The sequence below is a fragment of the Nycticebus coucang genome, chromosome 1, assembly GCF_027406575.1.
Source record: "Nycticebus coucang isolate mNycCou1 chromosome 1, mNycCou1.pri, whole genome shotgun sequence".
Taxonomy (NCBI): Eukaryota; Metazoa; Chordata; class Mammalia; order Primates; family Lorisidae; genus Nycticebus; species Nycticebus coucang.
Window position 1 is genome coordinate 77,392,552 of NC_069780.1, and position 17,457 is coordinate 77,410,008.

Below are 17,457 nucleotides of genomic sequence, written 5' to 3' on the forward strand. Positions count from 1 at the left end.
GGGCCAGCTAAACAACAAGGACATCTGCAACAACAACAAAAAATAGCTGGGCATTGTTGTGGCGGTTGCAGGCAGTCCCAGCTACTTGGGAGGCTGAGGCAAGAGAATCACTTTGAGCTGTGACACCACAGCACTCTACTGAGGGCAACATAGTGAGACTCTGTCTCAAAAAAAGAAAAAAAAAAAAGAAAAAAAAAGGGCAGCGCCTGTGGCTCAAGGAGTAGGGCGCCGGTCCCATATGCCGGAGGTGGCAGGTTCAAACCCAGCCCCGGCCAAAAAAAAAAAAGCACAGTTCTAAAGAGGTGTCTGTTTAATAGTACGCCAGGAAAAAAAATAAGGGGTAATAAAATATTGGATAAATATATGGCAGTTTTAGTTTGGATCATCCACTACCCACAGAGGTTGATTTTTCAAACTTCTGTCTTCTTAGCCAATGACTTTTGTATTTCCTACCAAAAGACAAGTGTGTACTTAAGAGTAAACTTTAATTTTCAACCAAGAAATTTCATGCCTATACGACTGCAGGCATTATGCTAGGAATCAAAGAAACAAGATTAACTAGGACATAGTCCTTGCCCATAGGTGCTCACGGTCTAGCAGGGGTGTTCAACCTGTGGCCCACGGACACATACAAATTATCTGAGGATTATTTTGCTTATCTGTGGTGTCACATGTTGTGAAAAGTATGCACTGGGGCAGTGCCTGTGGCTCAAACCTGGCCCCAGCCAAAAAAAAAAAAAAGTATGCACAGACTTTTTTTTTTTGCTCATCAGCTTTTGTTAGTGCTTTTGTTTTTAACGTGTGACCGACAACTGTTATTCTTCCAATGTGTAGACACCTCTGTGAGAAATCTATACACAAGAAAAGAGGTTATAATTTGAATTTCTGCTTTTCTTAAAATTAGAACTTTTTTTTTGCCTTGTTTCTGAGGTATTTTTGCATACTATTTCCTCTACTAGATGATAAACTCTTCACACCATATACTTGTTAGAATGATACTGCATACAAATGTTAAATTAAAAAAAATTACAAGCTTTTAGTCACTAGGGGAATTTTTAACATCCTCTTGACATGCTCAGATTCCAAGCCATAGAATACTTTTAGGTCATATGTAAAGACCAAGTTTTTAAAAACAACTAACTCATCCAGTTACACCCTATTTAATAATGACTTTAAAGATGTGAAAAGAAATTCTTAAAAAAAGAAAGAAAGAAAAAAAGAAAGAAAGCCCACACCCTTCTCTCAAACCTGTCATCCTGGCTTCAAAAGCTATAGGCAAAAGGGTGACATATCCCTTTAGACACTTTCTTATGAACATTTCATGAACACCTGCTCTAACCTCCTGGGACAGACATGAGACAGGGAGGGGACATGTTCTGATAAAAGAAAGTAGGACACAGGAAGTTTGGTTGAAACTCAAACAGAAACTGTGATCATACCAAAGAAGGAAAAATTAAAGGCAGATGTTTCCCATGTTACTGTCCATACTCAGAGTCTTAACACCTGTATACCAAAACAAACACCAAGTAAAAGCCCTCTGTCTAAGGACACAAAAATTCTCAGGGAGGAAAGGGAAGGAGAAAATTTTCTCATAACATACCAGCTTATCACGCACCTAGAAAGATTTGCTTTATAGTACTTGGTAGTTGTTTTTTTTTCTTTACCGACTATACACTTAATATTCTAATATGCTGCTTTGCATCAGAATATATGTATACATTATTCCTCTCTTCTCTTTGTTCAATTATATAAAATGATAGGAGATTCTGGACCATCCACTATCCACAGAGGTTTCTAATAAATAAGTGTAGAATGTGGTAATAATACCACCTCCAATATACATGACTTCCTGCTGTAAATTCTGGCATATCCAGAGATACCTTTTGATGTCAGAATTACGGAAAAATATACTACTATGTGTGTGCATCTTTTTTTCTTTTATTTGAGACAGGGTCTTGCTCTATTGCTCAAGCTGGAGTGCCATGGCTTCATCATAGCTCACTGCAGCCTTGAACTCCTGGGCTCTAGCAATCCTCCTGCTTCAGCCTCCCTACTAGCTAGAACTGCTGGTGTGAGCCACCATTCCTGGCCTGGAGAATAGCTCTTAATTCTGACATTTCTGGCTAGAGCTTTTAGTTATCTTTTATTTATTTTTTTTATAATTTACTTATTTTTTTTTATTTTTGTTAGATCATAGCTGTGTACATTAGTGCAATCAAGGGGTACAATGTGCTGGTTTCATATACAATCTGAAGTATTTTCATCAAACTGTTCAACGTAGCCTTCATGGCATTTTCTTAGTTATTGTATGTAGACATTTGTATTCTGCATTTAGTAGATTTCGCCTGTACCCATTCTAAGATGCACGGTAGGTGTGACCCACTCATTACCCTCCTTCCACCCTAACCTCCTCCCTCCCTTCCCCTCCCGTGGCCCTTTCCCCATATTCTTGTGCTATAGTTGGGTTATAGTCTTCATGTGAAAGCTATAAATTACCCCTTCATAGTAGGGCTGAGTACATTGGATACTTTTTATTCCATTCCTGAGATACTTTGCTAAAAAGAATATGTTCAACTCCATCCATGTAAACATGAAAGAGGTAAAGTCTCTATCTTTCTTTAAGCCTGTATAATATTCCATGGTATACATGTACCACAATTTGCTAGTCCATTTGTGGGTCGATGGGCACTTGGGCTTCTTCCATGACTTAGCGATTATGAACTGGGATGCAATAAACATTGTGGTACAGATGTCTTTGTTATATTGTGACTTTTGGTCTTCTGGTAAAATTATAGGATCGAACGGCAGGTCTATTTTTAGATCTCTAAGTATTCTCCAAACATCCTTCTAAAAGGAAGGTATTAGTGTGCATTCCCACCAGCAGTGTAGAAGCGTGCGCTTTTCTCCACATCCACGCCGACATCTCTGATTTTGGGATTTTGTTATGTGGGCTACTCTTACTGGGGTTAGGTGATATCTCAAAGTAGTTCTGATTTGCAGTTCTCTGATGATTAAGGATGATGAGCTTTTTTTCATGTGTTTGTAGATCGTGCATCTGAATTCTTTAGAGAAGTTTCTCTTCAAGTCCCTTACCCACCCTGAGATGGGATCACTTGTTCTTTTCTTGCTAATACGTTTGAGTTCTCTGTGGATTCTGGTTATTAGATCTTTATTGGAGGTATAACCTGCAAATATTTTCTCCCATTCTGAGGGCCGTCTGCTTGCTTTACTTACTATGTTCTTGGCTGTGCAGAAGCTTTTTAGTTTGATCAGGTCCCAGTAAAGTATTTTTGATACTGCTTCAATTGCCTGGGGAGTCCTCCTCATAAAATATTCACCCAGGCCGATTCCTTCAAGAGTTTTCCTTGCACTTTCTTCAAGTATTTTTATAGTTTCATGTCTTAAGTTTAAATCTTTGATTCAGTGAGAGTCCATCTTAGTTAATGGTGAAAGGTGTGGGACCAGTTTCAGCCTTTTACAGATCGCCCGCCAGTTCACCCAGCACCATGTGTTAAATAGGGAATCTTTTTCCCACTGAATGTTTTCAATTGGCTTGTCAAAGATGAAATAACGGTAGGTAGCTGGATTCATCTCTTGGTTCTCTATTCTGTTCCAGACATCTACTTCTCTGTTTTTGTGCCAATACCATGCTGTTTTGATCACTACTGATTTATAGTACAGTCTCAGGTCTGGTAGTGTGATTCCTCCTGCTGTGTTTTTAATGCTGAGTAACGTTTTGGCTATTCGAGGTTTTTTCTGATTCCATACAAAATGAAGTATTATTTTTTCGAGATCTCTAAAATATGACAATGGAGCTTTAATAGGAATTGCATTAAAATTACATATTGCTTTGGGTAGTATAGACATTTTAACAATGTTGATTCTTTCCAGCAAGAGCATGGTATTTTTTTCCATTTGTTAACATCTTCAGCTATTTCTTTTCTTAAAGTTTCATAGTTCTCTTTATAGAGATCTTTCACATCCTTTGTTAGATAAACTCGCAAACATTTCATCTTCTTTGGCACTACTGTGAATGGAACAGAGTCCTTAACTGTTTTTTCCAGCTTTCCTGATCTAAGTGGAAATGATTTCAATTTAACTCCATTCAATACGATATTGGCTGTGGGTTTGCTGTAGATGACCTCTATTAGTTTAAGAAATGTCCCTTTTATACCAATTTTCTTAAGTGTTCTGATCATGAAGGGATGCTAGATATTGTGAAAAGCTTTTTCTGCATCAGTTGAGAGAATCACAAGGTCTTTATTTTTTAGTTTATGTGCTGAATTACATTTATAGATTTATGTATATTGAACCAGCCTTGAGACCCTGGGATGAATCCCACTTGGTCATGGTGTATAATTTTTTTGATGTGTTGTTGGATTCTGTTTGTTAGGATCTTATTGAGTATTTTAGCATCAATATTCATTAGTGATATTGGTCTATAATTTTCTTTTCTTGTTGGGTCTTTCCCTGGTTTAGGGATCAAGGTGATGTTTGCTTTGTAGAATGTGTTGGGTAGTATTCCTTCTTTTTCTATATTTTGGAAGAGGTTTAGTAATATAGGTACTAGTTCTTCTTTAAAGGTTTGGTAGAATTCTGACCTAAAGGTTTGGTAGAATTCTGACCTAAGCTTTTCTTTTTAGGAAGATTTTGTATAGTTGATGCTATTTCAGAACTTGATATAGGCCTGTTCAACATTTCCACTTCATTCTGGCTAAGTCTTTGTAGGTGGCATACTTCCAGGTATTGGTCGATTTTTTTCAGATTTTCATATTTCTGAGAGTAGAGTTTCTTGTAGCATTTGTTAAGGATTTTTTGAATTTCTGAGAGGTCTGTTGTTATTTCATCGTTACCATTTCTGATTGATGAAATTAGAGATCTTACTCTTTTTTTCCTGGTTAGGTTGGCCAAAGGTTTATCTATTTTATTAATCTTTTCAAAAGACCAACTTTTGGATTTATTGATCTGTTGTATAATTCTTTTGTTTTCAATTTCATTTAATTCTGCTCTGATTTTGGTTATTTCTTTTCTTCTGCTGGGTTTGGGGTTGGAATGTTCTTCCTTCTCCAGTTGCTTGAGATGTCCCATTAAGTTATTAACTTCCTTTCTTTCCGTCTTCTTGAGGAAGGCTTGCAGTGCTATAAATTTCCCTCTCAGGACTGCCTTTGCAGTATCCCAGAGGTTCTGGTAATTCATGTCTTGATTGTTGTTGTGTTCCAAAAATTTGGGGATTTCCTTCTTAATCTCGTCTATAACCCATCTATCCTTCATCATAAGGTTATTTAGCTTCCATGTTTTGTATGGGTATGCAGATTCCTGTTGTTATTGAGTTCAACTTTTATTCCATGATAGTCTCAGAAGATGCAAGGAATAATTTCTGTTTTTTTAAATTTGCTGAGGTTAGATTTGTGGCCTAGGATGTGGTCGATTTTGGAGTATGTTCCGTGGGCTGATGAGAAGAATGTGTATTCAGTTTTGTTGGGATGAAATGTTCTCTAGATGTCTGTTAAGTCCAGATGTTAAATTCTTTGCTTAGCTTCTTTTTGGAGGATCTATCCAGCACTGCTAAAGGGGTGTTAAAATCTCCAACTACTATGGAACTGGAGGAAATCAAGTTGCTCATGTCTGTTAAGAGTTTCTCTTATAAATTGAGGTGCATTCTGGTTGGGTGCATAAATATTAATAATTGAAATCTCATCATATTATTACCTTTAACAAATATGAAATGTCCATCCTTATCCTTCCTTATTTTGGTTGGTTTAAAGCCTATTGTGTCTGTGAATAGGATTGCAACGCCTGCTTTTTTCTGCTTTCCATTTGCCTGGAGTATAGATGACCATCCCTTCACCTTGAGTCTATGTTTGTCTTTTTTTTTTCTTTTTAATTTTTTTTTTTATTGTTAAATCATAGCTGTGTACATTAGTACAATCAAGGGGTACAATGTGCTGGTTTCATATACAATCTGAAATATTCTCATCAAACTGTTCAACGTAGCCTTCATGGCATTTTCTTAGTTAATGTATGTAGACATTTGTATTCTGCCTTTAGTAAGTTTTGCCTATACCCATTCTAAGATGCGCCGTAGGTGTGGCCCCCCCACTCATTACCCTCCCTCCACCCTAATCTCTGGTGTGATTCTTGTATGCAGCAGATATCTGAATTGACTTTTCGTATCCAGTCAGCCAACCTGTGCCTCTTTAGAGGACAATTTAAACCATTCACATTAATTGAGAATATTGATAAGCCTTTTGAGAGTCCGGTGGACATTTTTACTCCTTTTGCGACTGTGGAAGTTGGAATTTGATCCTAAGTTTCTGGGTGGGTTTACTTTTGTGGTGGAGGATTACGCTGGTCTTTATGGAGGATGGGTCTGAGAATATCCTGGAGAGCTGGTTTAGTTATGGCAAATTTCTTCAACATGTGAATGTCATTAAAGTATTTAATTTCTCCATCATAAATGTTATCATTTTACTTCCTTAAATGCATGAACAAGTCTACTGGTTTTTAAATAATTCAAGATTAACTCTATTCCTTTGAAGACATTAAAAATCAAAGGAACAAATACATAAGTATGTATCTGATTAAAAGATTTTTTAATTTTAGGGCATATATAGGGTGTCCAAAATAGACATCTATTTTAAATTGCACATGAACTTTATGGACACCCTATATAAAGGAGATAGGAGGCAAGGAAGGGAGGATGGAAAGAGGAAAAGAGAAATCAGACTCCATACACAACGTGATAAATCTATCAGAGTAAAAGTGAAGGGATTAATTATTTGATGGGGACATAATTGGCACATACCAATATATTTGGCCTTCATTTCAACATCATTCTCAATTTATTTTGAATTTTTCAGTACTGAAACCTAGAAGGGAGAGCTGCATAAGGAAGGTGTCTGGTGTCTACAAATGATGTGGCAATCAAAATCAATACCAAATGTAAATGTTCCAGAAGCAGCTGGGTTTGGAACATGGATAGCAGCAAAATATGTTATAAATAGAGGGGTGTGTGCATGCATGTGACTATTTTGGAAGACATCTTAACCTCCACATGTGATATTTTTCAAACGAGACCAAATTCATCTCAATTAATCAGCACAATATTCTCCTGTAAAAAATAAAACTCTACTATCAGTAAAAAACTATATGAAAATTCAGTGGGTTTAGTAGAAGACAGCAAGAGAAAAAGGTGAGAAACATGATTTTGTCTCTTCATTTTTTTATGAGATGAAGAAATAACAACTGCCATTTTTTAGTACAAAAACAAATATATAAGTATCTGAAACTGATCAAAATGTTAATTAACTGACACTTCCAAAAACTTAGACATTGGTCAGTTTAAAACCCAGACTTCATGTGAAATAATGAGGAAGACAGTTTTTGAAAAAGATTTAAATTTAAAAATTAATGAAATTATTAATAATTAATAAATTATTTAAATTGTTAAGGCACTACAAGATTTTTCCACACCATGACATTTTAAAAATATCTTTTAAATGGATGCCCTTGCCACTTGTTTGTTAGCTTTCATCACTTGGTTTTAGGTCTGCTAAGGCCTTCCTATTACCTTTAGAGGTTCCTACGGAAAGCAGTACACTGCTATCTACCTTTGCACCAAATACCCAGTGACGTCTAAGCCAAAGTAAGATATGCTGGCTGGCTGGCTGGCTGAGAAAGTAACAACGAAGCAACAAAAACAGCAAAAGCTAAGCAACATAAATTTATATGTTAAAAGCCTTTAAAAAGGTCTTTCTTTTACTAGTAAAAACAAATACATTACAAAAACTTAGTTCTTCAAAAATAGGCAGTTCTTAAAGAGTTTCTGTTGTAGAGCTGGAGGCTCTGACTAGGAATGTAAACAAAATACGGAAACAGCTGAATTCGTTCTAGCAGCGCAAGGATTTGTTCTCCTCTGGGAATTGCAAAAGAAACTTCAGCAGTGAGTGGGCAGGCAGAGACTTTTACTGTAAATATTCAACAATTTCTCCATTACACAAGCAAGGATCGCAGCCCTCCCATCATCTAATAACTATTTTTTTTCAAAGCCAACAGAGAACTTTTCCACTGGATAACAAGAACACATTTGGTGGCTAAAGGACATCAAAGTTACTTAAAATTTCAACTACCAAAAGTCACATGAAATCACCCAAAAGATATGCATTTCTAGATCTGGGAGCCCACAGAAAAGAAAGTTTCAGGATATCACATTCCATATTTGAAGGTATCTTCATCACTCAGAATCCTGACGTGAAAAACAAAAGTGAATCACAGCATGCATACAACTTCAAAACAGTTGACAAAAAGAAAATAATCTCTATATTTCTCTAACCCATATTGCTGGAACATAAGATAAAAATACAGAGAGTTAATAATCCAATTAAATCAACATGAACACTTAGAATTTAAAAAGCGATTCTCTTGCCTCAGCCTCCTGAGTAGCTGGGACTACAGGTGCCCGCCACAACGTCTGGCTATTTTTAGAGATGGGGTCTTGCCCAGCAACATAAATTTATATGTCAGGGAGTATACGCAAATAAATGTTTGAAAATTCATGGGTCTGGCTTCATTTTGTGTTGTTTTATTTTTATTTTATTTTGGAGACAGAGTCTTACTTTGTTGCCCGTGGTAGACTGCCCTGGCATCACAGCTCATAGCAACCTCAAACTCTTTGTGCTCAAGCGATTCTCTTGCCTCAGCCTCCAGAGTAGCTGGAACTACAGGCACCACCACAATGTCTGGCTATTTTTAGAGTCGAGGTCTTGCTCTGGCTCAGGCTGGTCCCGAACTCCTGAGCTCAGGCAATCTACCTGCCTCAGCCTCCCAGAGTGCTTAGGATTATAAGGCGTGAGCCACCTTGCCGGCCTATTTTGTGTTGTTTTAGATAGAAAATCCCATATTAAAAACTTTTATTTTTGGCTCTTGTTGGTTTAAGAAGACGAAACAATAAAGGCTTCTATTATTCACTAAAGCATAGATCTGGTGTCAAGTGTTCACAAGACAGCGATGAATTTCCCCCTTCACACCGTATGTTATATACAGAGAATTTGTCCATAAATACTTTAAAGTACTACTCTGTTTCTCAGTATATTCACAGCACCCTAATCTACATGGAAATAAGCTCTAGAATCAAGGCCATATAGTTTGGGATCATCCTAAAGCCAAGGTAAGTATGTTAGGTATGTAACTTTCATTTCTAAATTATAGTGGTGGTGTTGTCATTATTTTTTCTACTGATATCATATTATCTTGTGTGGTTAAAAGAACTGATACCTCCTTTGACTTGAATGAAATGAAAATGGCTTTTATTACAAGTCCACAAAGGTATCCGGGAATTTGTACAAATACGAAGTACAGGTGAACTTCTCGTAGCACTGGGAAACAAGGCAGCTTTTCAAGCACACTCTCATTCTTCCTTTCTCTCTGAGACCACATCACCTCTGCTTCAGTCCTCACATCTGCTACATGTGGATTCCCCGGCCCCCCAACCTCTGTGCACTGGTGCACCTGACTGGTGTTTATCTGTTTATCAGGATACAGGTTCTACCAAGCCCAAATCTAAATAATTTTCAAAATCCAGAGACCATGGCTCTCAGCTCTGCATCTTTTAGTTTAAGCTTTCAAGAAAAAGAACTTGATTGGCATCCCTTATAGGACAGAGGCCTACCAGCTATGGTGGGACCATATAGAAACCTGGCCATAGACGCTTATCTTTCAGCTGGTGTTGGAGGCTTACAAGGTAGCTCAGAGAAGCAGGCAAGGGCCATCTGCATGGCAACCACTCCCTACTGCATGAGATAAGATTTAGTAATACTGCATTTACAACCCAACATTCAAGATTTGGAAACAAATGAAATACTGAAATACAGGCCTAGATAATCTACAACAGAATCAATTACAGAGATACAGAACTTTGAAACTCCAGACCTCCAAGAAGTATCCTAACAATGTATGTCATGCTTTTTCTTTTAGCTATTGTACTTCTGAGTGGCCTGTCTTTTCCTACTTTGAGTGAGGGGGCCAAGAAGATATCCTAGAGGTTAGGGTTATTATGCTCAAAGGAGTGAAACTAGCTTCCCAAAAGGAAATTAATCTGCTATGTACTAGTAAAAAGAGAGAACCAAATTTGTACCTTTCTTAAAGTAGCCAGAGATAACATCTTGTCACTAAGTCAGGAGCCTGGGTGACTACTCGAGAGTTGCTAATAATTCCAGACTTCACCAGTTCACATGAAGCAGGCACGTGTAGCAGTGTATTTATCAAAGCCACCAAAGGCTACAATCTCCAGTCACTTAATCAAACACTAATTTACACGTTGCTACGAAAGTATTATATAGATTTGGTTAAACTCCATAATCAGTTGTTTTTTAAGTATGCGAAGTTATCCTAGAAAATCTGGGTGGGCCTAATTCAATCAGTTGAAAAGCCTAAAGACTGAGCTGAGGCTTTCCTGAGGAAAAGAAATTTCACTTGTGGATGGCAGCTTCAGTACCCCGGCCTGCCCTTCCTGGTGGCCCACCCTATGAATTTCTGACTTCCCTAGACCACAATTACATAAATACTTTCCTGAAATAAATTTCTTAATAGACATCTACTGGCTGTTTCTCTGATTGTACTCTGACAGGGCAACTAAATAATCATCATAATAACCCCAAGAGACAAGTACTACAATTAGCTCCATTTATAAAAGAGGAAACTAAGGTACAGAAAGATTAAGAAGCCCTAGGGAACCCAGCTCCTAAGTGATGAAGCTGGGATTCTAATACAGGCAGCCTCATGCCTGAACCTAACCACTTTACACTCTATTTCATAGCTTCTCTGAATGATTTTACCAAAACGGACTCTAAATAGGTGAAAAACTCTTTCTTAAAAAAAAATTTTTTTTTTTTTTTTGAGACAGTGTCACTATGTCGCCCTTGGTAGATACGTAGCATCATAGCTCACAGCAACCTCCAACTCTTGCACTTGAGCAATTCTCTTGCCTCAGCCTCCCAAGTAGCTGGGACTACAGGTGCCTGCCACAATGCCTGGCTATTTTTTTGTTGCAGGTGTCATCGCTGCTGGGTTCGAACCTGCCAGTCTGGGTGTATGTGGCTGGTGCCATAAGCACTGTGCTACGGGTGCCGAGCCTTAAAATTCATTTTAGTTTGTCCTAAAAACTTCTCCAAACTTAGGCATTACACAGAATTTGTATTCATTTTGGATCACACTAAACGTTCCTCAAACCTGAATGCAGACAGCCTAAATTGTGAATATAGGTTTAAGTGGTGTACACATCTACCCCAGGTGATCTGACCCCAGTATCCTCAGAAAGACCTCTGAAAATCTCTGGGTATATGGACTTCCAGAGGCTGTGGATTAATACATGATCCCCTTGGAAACCACTACTTTGAGGCCTGAAACAAAAATTATAGGAATAGGTCATGGTTTATAAATCTGAGCATTCTAACATAAAAATAAGTTAAATTGGCTTGGCGCCCATAGCACAGTGGTTCAAACCTAGGCTGGGGTGTTTGAACCCAGCCCAGGCCAGCTAGACAACAATGACAACTGCAACAAAAAAATGGCCGGGCGTTGTGGCGGGTGCCTGTAGTCCCCGCTACTCAGGAGGCTGAATCAAGACAATCACTTGAGCCTAGGAGTTTGAGGTTGCTGTGAGCTGTGATGCCACAGAACTCTACTGAGGGTGGCATAGTGAGACTCTATCTTACAAAAAAAATAAAATAAAATAAAAGTTAAATTGGAAGAAACATTTTCTGGTTCATTCATAAGCAGTGAAGGAAGAACTTCAAATGTTATACAAATGAGAATACAACATTTTACCAAGGCAATTTGATAGTATATATGAAAGTCTTTACATATTCATACGTTTTTTGCTTTTATTAATTCCATTGTTAGGAATGTATCATAAGAAGATAATTAGTGATGGTCCATAAAAATGCAAGTATAAGAATCTTATCATAGCAGTATTTATAATGTCAAGTTTCAAGGCGGCTGCCTATTTTCTAAATTTCAGGGTTTCAGGCAGCTGTCTGCATCTTTAGTTTTTGGGAGCTCTTGGCTGAATAATAACCAGACACCCCAAAATAAGGCAAACATGAAGCAAAGTTTATTTTATTGAGGAAGAAAGTGTTAAAGAGGTGGCTGGAGGTAGTCACCAAAATAATTGAAATAAACAAGTAAAGTTTTAGCAAGAAAAAGAAAGCCAGGCTCTATCCCAGTGTCTGCAGAATCTGTGGAAAGCACAATTGTGGGCTCTTTGGTGGTGGTGGTGGTGGGGGACGACAAAGTCTCACTTTGTTACCCTTGGGAGACCGCAGTGGTGTCCTAGCTCACAGCAACCTCAAACTCTTGGACTGAAGCGATCCTTTTGCCTCAGCCTCCCAAGTAGCTGAAACTACAGGAACCTGCCACAATGTCTGGCTATTTTTTTAGAGATGGGGCAGGTCTTGCTCTTGCTCAGGCCTAGTCTCAATCTCCTGAGCTCAAGTAATCCACCAGCCTCAGCCTCCCAGAGTGCTAGGATTATAGGCGTGAGCCATTTGGTCCACAATTTTGGGTTTTATACCAACTTTGAAGAGTATCAGCTGCTTCGTAGAAGTCTCCTAGAGTCTTAATTAACTCTGTTCTCAAAACAACATACCTGCAACGTCTTAATCAATCTTATTCCCATAATAGCCCAGATCAGCCTGATCTAAACCAATTGAAAGTAGCCAAACCATATCCGTCATCCACCCTGCTCTTATCTAGCTAATTGGCTAACAAGAGCAAGATAGAAGTTTAGGAAGCAAGATATATTCACTGTAGACAAACAGACAATGAGCAGGCGCCTCCACTGTCCAGACAAGAAAGGCTGTGAGTATGGGCGGGGGTCTGTTTCCTACAGCCTGCGCTGGGGCTACCTCATGATTCAGAGTCTTACTGCACGTGTTGACTTCCCACGAGCCTTTCTGGAAGCCCATGGTGGGGGTGGGTACCGCAATGTAGATTTAAGCTAATGATATGATAATTAGCCTTTCCAATCCCTAAGTCAGACCTTTTCCTATTCCTCTCCAGTGTCAGAGGACGATGTTGCGTTTGTTTGCCCACTCCACCACGGGAGCCTGTCTCACGAGTTTCCTCCTGTAGTAAGGACTCTAAGCAGCAGACAGTGCAAGCCTTACTGTTTCTGTTTCTTGGCAGGCCATGTGTTTTGATGTGAATAGGTAATCATGATTACATTCACCCAGCTGTGCTTGTTGGAAAATGGACTTGCATAAAGTAAGAGCTGGAGAGTATGTAGGTGGCCGGAAGATTGGAAAGGGTTAAGGCTGTTCTAGGTCACTTTCAAGGCTGCCAGACCCATGCGCTAGGGAGTCCTCTACATCCTTATGCAGTTGGCACACTAAGTTCTGATCAGTAGATTGTGGGGCGGGTGCCTTCTTCCCCAAGTGTGGGCAATGGCTCCAGACAGGATTAAGGTAGATGGAAGCATGGTGTCCTCATCCTTGTCCTTTTTCCCTAGGACAGCCGGATTTCTATCTACCTAATAAATAATAGTAAAAAACTTAGAAATAACTTAAGTATCAAGGACAACAGGAAAATAAGATTTGGTATATCTACATGAAATAACACTAAAAATCATGTTATGGGAGAATGGTTATCAACTCTTATCTTGTGAAAAGGAAAGTTATATACAACATCTCAATTTTATTTTAAAAAATTATACCAAATATTTACAAAAGACTGAAACACTAATATACCAACAGTGGTTATCACTGGACTACTATGTTTTTTTTATGGTTGAGCAAAATTTATTTTTTGTTTTATTGAGAGTTGGCACAAACATGAAAATTAACACAAAGATATACTAGCTGGCTATGTTAACCAGTGTGATGAAAATGTGTCAAACTGCTCTTTCGTCTTGGCCGCCCACATGCCATCCAGATTGAGGAAGACCCGGAAGCTTCAGGGCCACGTGAGCCACGGCCATGGCCGTATCGGCAAACACAGGAAGCACCCAGGAGGCCGAGGTAATGCTGGTGGCATGCATCATCACAGGATTAACTTCGACAAATATCACCCAGGTTACTTTGGGAAAGTTGGTATGAGGCATTACCACTTAAAGAGGAACCAGAGCTACTTCCCAACTGTCAACCTTGATAAATTGTGGACACTGGTCAGTGAGCAGACATGGGTAAATGCTGCCAAAAACAAGACAGGAGTTGCTCCCATCATTGATGTAGTACGATTGGGCTACTACAAAGTTCTGGGGAAGGGAAAACTCCCAAAGCAGCCAGTCATTGTGAAGGCCAAATTCTTCAGCAGATGAGCTGAAGAGAAGATTAAGGGTGTTGGAGGGGATGGAGGGGAGGTTCATTAAATGCTATTTCCTTGTAAAAAAAAAAAAAAAAAAAAAGAAAAGAAAATGTGTCAAACTGTTTATAAATCCCATGATCACATTAATGTACACAGCTATGATTTAATACTACTAGTACTTTTAAGTTTTTCTTTTTTTTGTATTTTTACAAACTTTCTATAATAAGCATATACTATTTTTGTAGTCAAAACTTTTAATCATAATTTCAAAGAATATTTACTGAAATTGGAAATTGTTCACCATACAGTATAATGCTAAACAAAACAATTTAAAAGCAATATGTTAGTAAGTTACTATGTTAAAATTATGTAATATCTATTAAAAATATAAAAGTCAGAAAAAATACATCAAAATGTAATAATGGCTTTAAGGGAGGCAGAATTATTGAAGATTTTCTTTTCCTTCATATATTCTTTTTTCAAAATTTTCTGTAATGAACATATAGGCTTGCCTCATTTTATTGCACTTTGCAGTACTGAGTTGTTTTTTTTTTTGTTTTTTTGTAGAGACAGAGTTTCACTTTATTGCCCTCTGTAGAGTGCCGTGGCGTCACACAGCTCACAGCAACCTCCAACTCCTGGGCTTAGGCGATTCTCCTGCCTCAGCCTCCCGAGCAGCTGGGACTACAGGTGCCTGCCACAACACCCGGCTATTTTTTTGTTGCAGTTTGGCCGGGGCTGGGTTTGAACCCAACACCCTTGGTATATGGGGCCGGAGCCCTGCTCACTGAGCCACAGGCGCCGCCCAGTGCTGAGTTGTTTTATAGGTTGTAGGCTCCATCTTTTTTTTTTTTTTTTTGAGACAGAGCCTCAAGTTGTCACTCTCGGTAGAGTGCCATGGCATCACAGCTCACAGCAATCTCAAACTATTGGGCTCAAGCAATCCTCCTGCCTCAGCCTCCCAAGTAGCTGGGACTACAGGAGCCCACCACAATGCCCAGCTATTTTTTTGTTGCAGCCGTCATTGTTGTCTAGCAGGCCCGGGCTAGATTCGAACCTGCTAGCTCTGGTGTATATGGCTGGTGCCTTAGCTGCTTGAGCTACAGGCACCGAGCCTAGGTTGTAGGCTTATGGCAACCATGCACTGAGCAAGTCTACTGGTACCATTTTTCAAAAAGCATGTGTTTACTTCATGCTACTGTGTCACACCTTGGTAATTTTCCCAGTATTTCAAACTTTTCCATTATTATTACATCTCTTACAGTGATTTGTGATCAATGATCTTTGATATTAGTGTAATTGTTTTGGGGTGCCATGAACTGTGCCCATACAAGATAGTGAACTTAATTGATAAATGTCATGTGTTAGCCAGGCACAGTGACTCATGCCTGTGATCCTAACACTCTGGAAGGCCGAGGCAGGAGGATCCCTTGAACTTAGGAATTAGAGACCAGCCTGAGCAAGAGTAAAACCCTGTCTCTACTAAAAATTGAAAAAATTAGCTGGGCCTTGTGGTAGGTGGCTGTAGTGCCAGCTACTTGGGAGAGTGAGGCAGGATGATCACTTGAACTCAGGAGTTTGAGGTTGCTGTGAGCTAGGCTGACACTATGGTACTCTAGCCTGGGCAACAGAGTGAGACTCGACTCTGTCTCAAAAAACAAAAAAAAATGTTGTGATGCTACATGTGTTCTGACTGTTCCACTGGCAGTTCCCCCATCTGGAAGACCCCTTCTCCTTGTACCTCCCTATTCTCCACAGGCACAACATTCCATATTGACACGACAATATGGAAATTAGGCCAAATAATAACCCTAAACTGGCTTCTAAGTGTTAAAGTGAAAGGAAGAGTTGCATTCTCTAACTTTAATCAAAAGCCAGAAATGATTAAGCTTAATAAGGAAGGCATATCAAAAGCTGAGAAAGGCCAAAAGCTAGGCAGGCCTCTTGTACCCAAGTTAGGTATGTTGTGAAAGCAAAGGAAAAGCTCTTAAAAGAAATTAAAAGTGCTACTCCAATGAACCTGTGAAGGAAAGAAAGCAAACCAGCCTAATTGCTGATATGGAGAAAGTTTTAGTGGTCTGAGTGGCAGATCATACTGGTCACAACATTCTGTTAAGCCAAAGGTTAACCCAGAGCAGAGCCCTGTCTTCAATGTGAAGGCTGAGAGAGGGGAGGAAGTCACAGAAGAAAAGTTGGAAGCTAGCAAAGTTTTGTTCATGACAAGTGAAGCTGGCAGAATTTTGTTCATGAAGTTTAAGGGAAAAAGTCATCTCTGTAACATAAAGTGCAAGATGAAGCAGTAAGTGCTGATGGAGAAGTTGCAGCAAGTTATCCAGAAGATCTGGCTAAGATGATTGGTGAAGGCTACACTAAACATCAGATTTTCAATGCAGATGAAGTAGTCTTCTATTGGAAGAAAATGTCATCTAAGACTTTCCTGGCTAGAAAGAAGAAGTCAATACCTGGCTTCAAAACTTAAAGGACAGACTGACTCTCTTGTTTAGAGTTAATGCAGTTGGTGACTTTAAATTGAAGCCAATGCTTATTTACCATTTTCAAAATGCTAAGGCCCTTAGAATTATACTAAATCTACTCTGTCGATGCTCTATCAATGGAACAACAAAGCCTAGATTATAGCATATCTGTTTATAGCACGGTTTACTGAATATCTTAAGCGAACTGTTGAGACCTACTGTTTAGAAAAAAAGATTTTTTCCAAAATATTACTGTGCATTAACAATGCAATTGATCCCTCAATATGTTCTAATAGATATATACAAGGACATTCATACTTTTTTCATGCCTGCTAACACAACACCCATTTCGTAGCCCGTGAACCAAGCAGTCATTTTGACTTTTAAGTCTTATTACTTAAGAAATAAATTTCATAGGACTATTGCTGCCATAGATAGTGATTCCTCTGATAGATCTGGGTATATTGAAAACCCTCTGGAAAGAATACACCATTCTCAATGCCATTAAGAACATTTGTGATTCATGAAAGGAGGTCAATGGAATATCAACATTAACAGGAGTTTTGAAAAAGCTGATTCTAACTCTCATGAAAAACTTTGAGGAGTTCAAATTAGAGGTAAAGCCTGAAGACATGACGCAACTGCCGTAATCTCAGGATAAAGTTTGAACATACGCTCATATGAG

At 38.7% G+C, this 17,457-nt stretch overlaps 2 protein-coding genes across 16 annotated transcripts in view; one reads left to right on the forward strand and one right to left on the reverse strand.

Annotated features, from left to right (window-relative positions):
- SH3D19 (SH3 domain containing 19) overlaps positions 1-17,457 on the reverse strand; it is a 193,607-nt gene that overhangs the window by 76,962 nt on the left and 99,188 nt on the right. The window lies entirely within an intron of this gene.
- On the forward strand, positions 13,898-14,336 carry LOC128580651 (60S ribosomal protein L27a-like). Its single transcript, XM_053582785.1, has one exon. It carries the CDS (start codon positions 13,916-13,918, stop codon positions 14,309-14,311), a length of 396 nt encoding a protein of 131 aa, XP_053438760.1. The 5' UTR covers positions 13,898-13,915; the 3' UTR covers positions 14,312-14,336.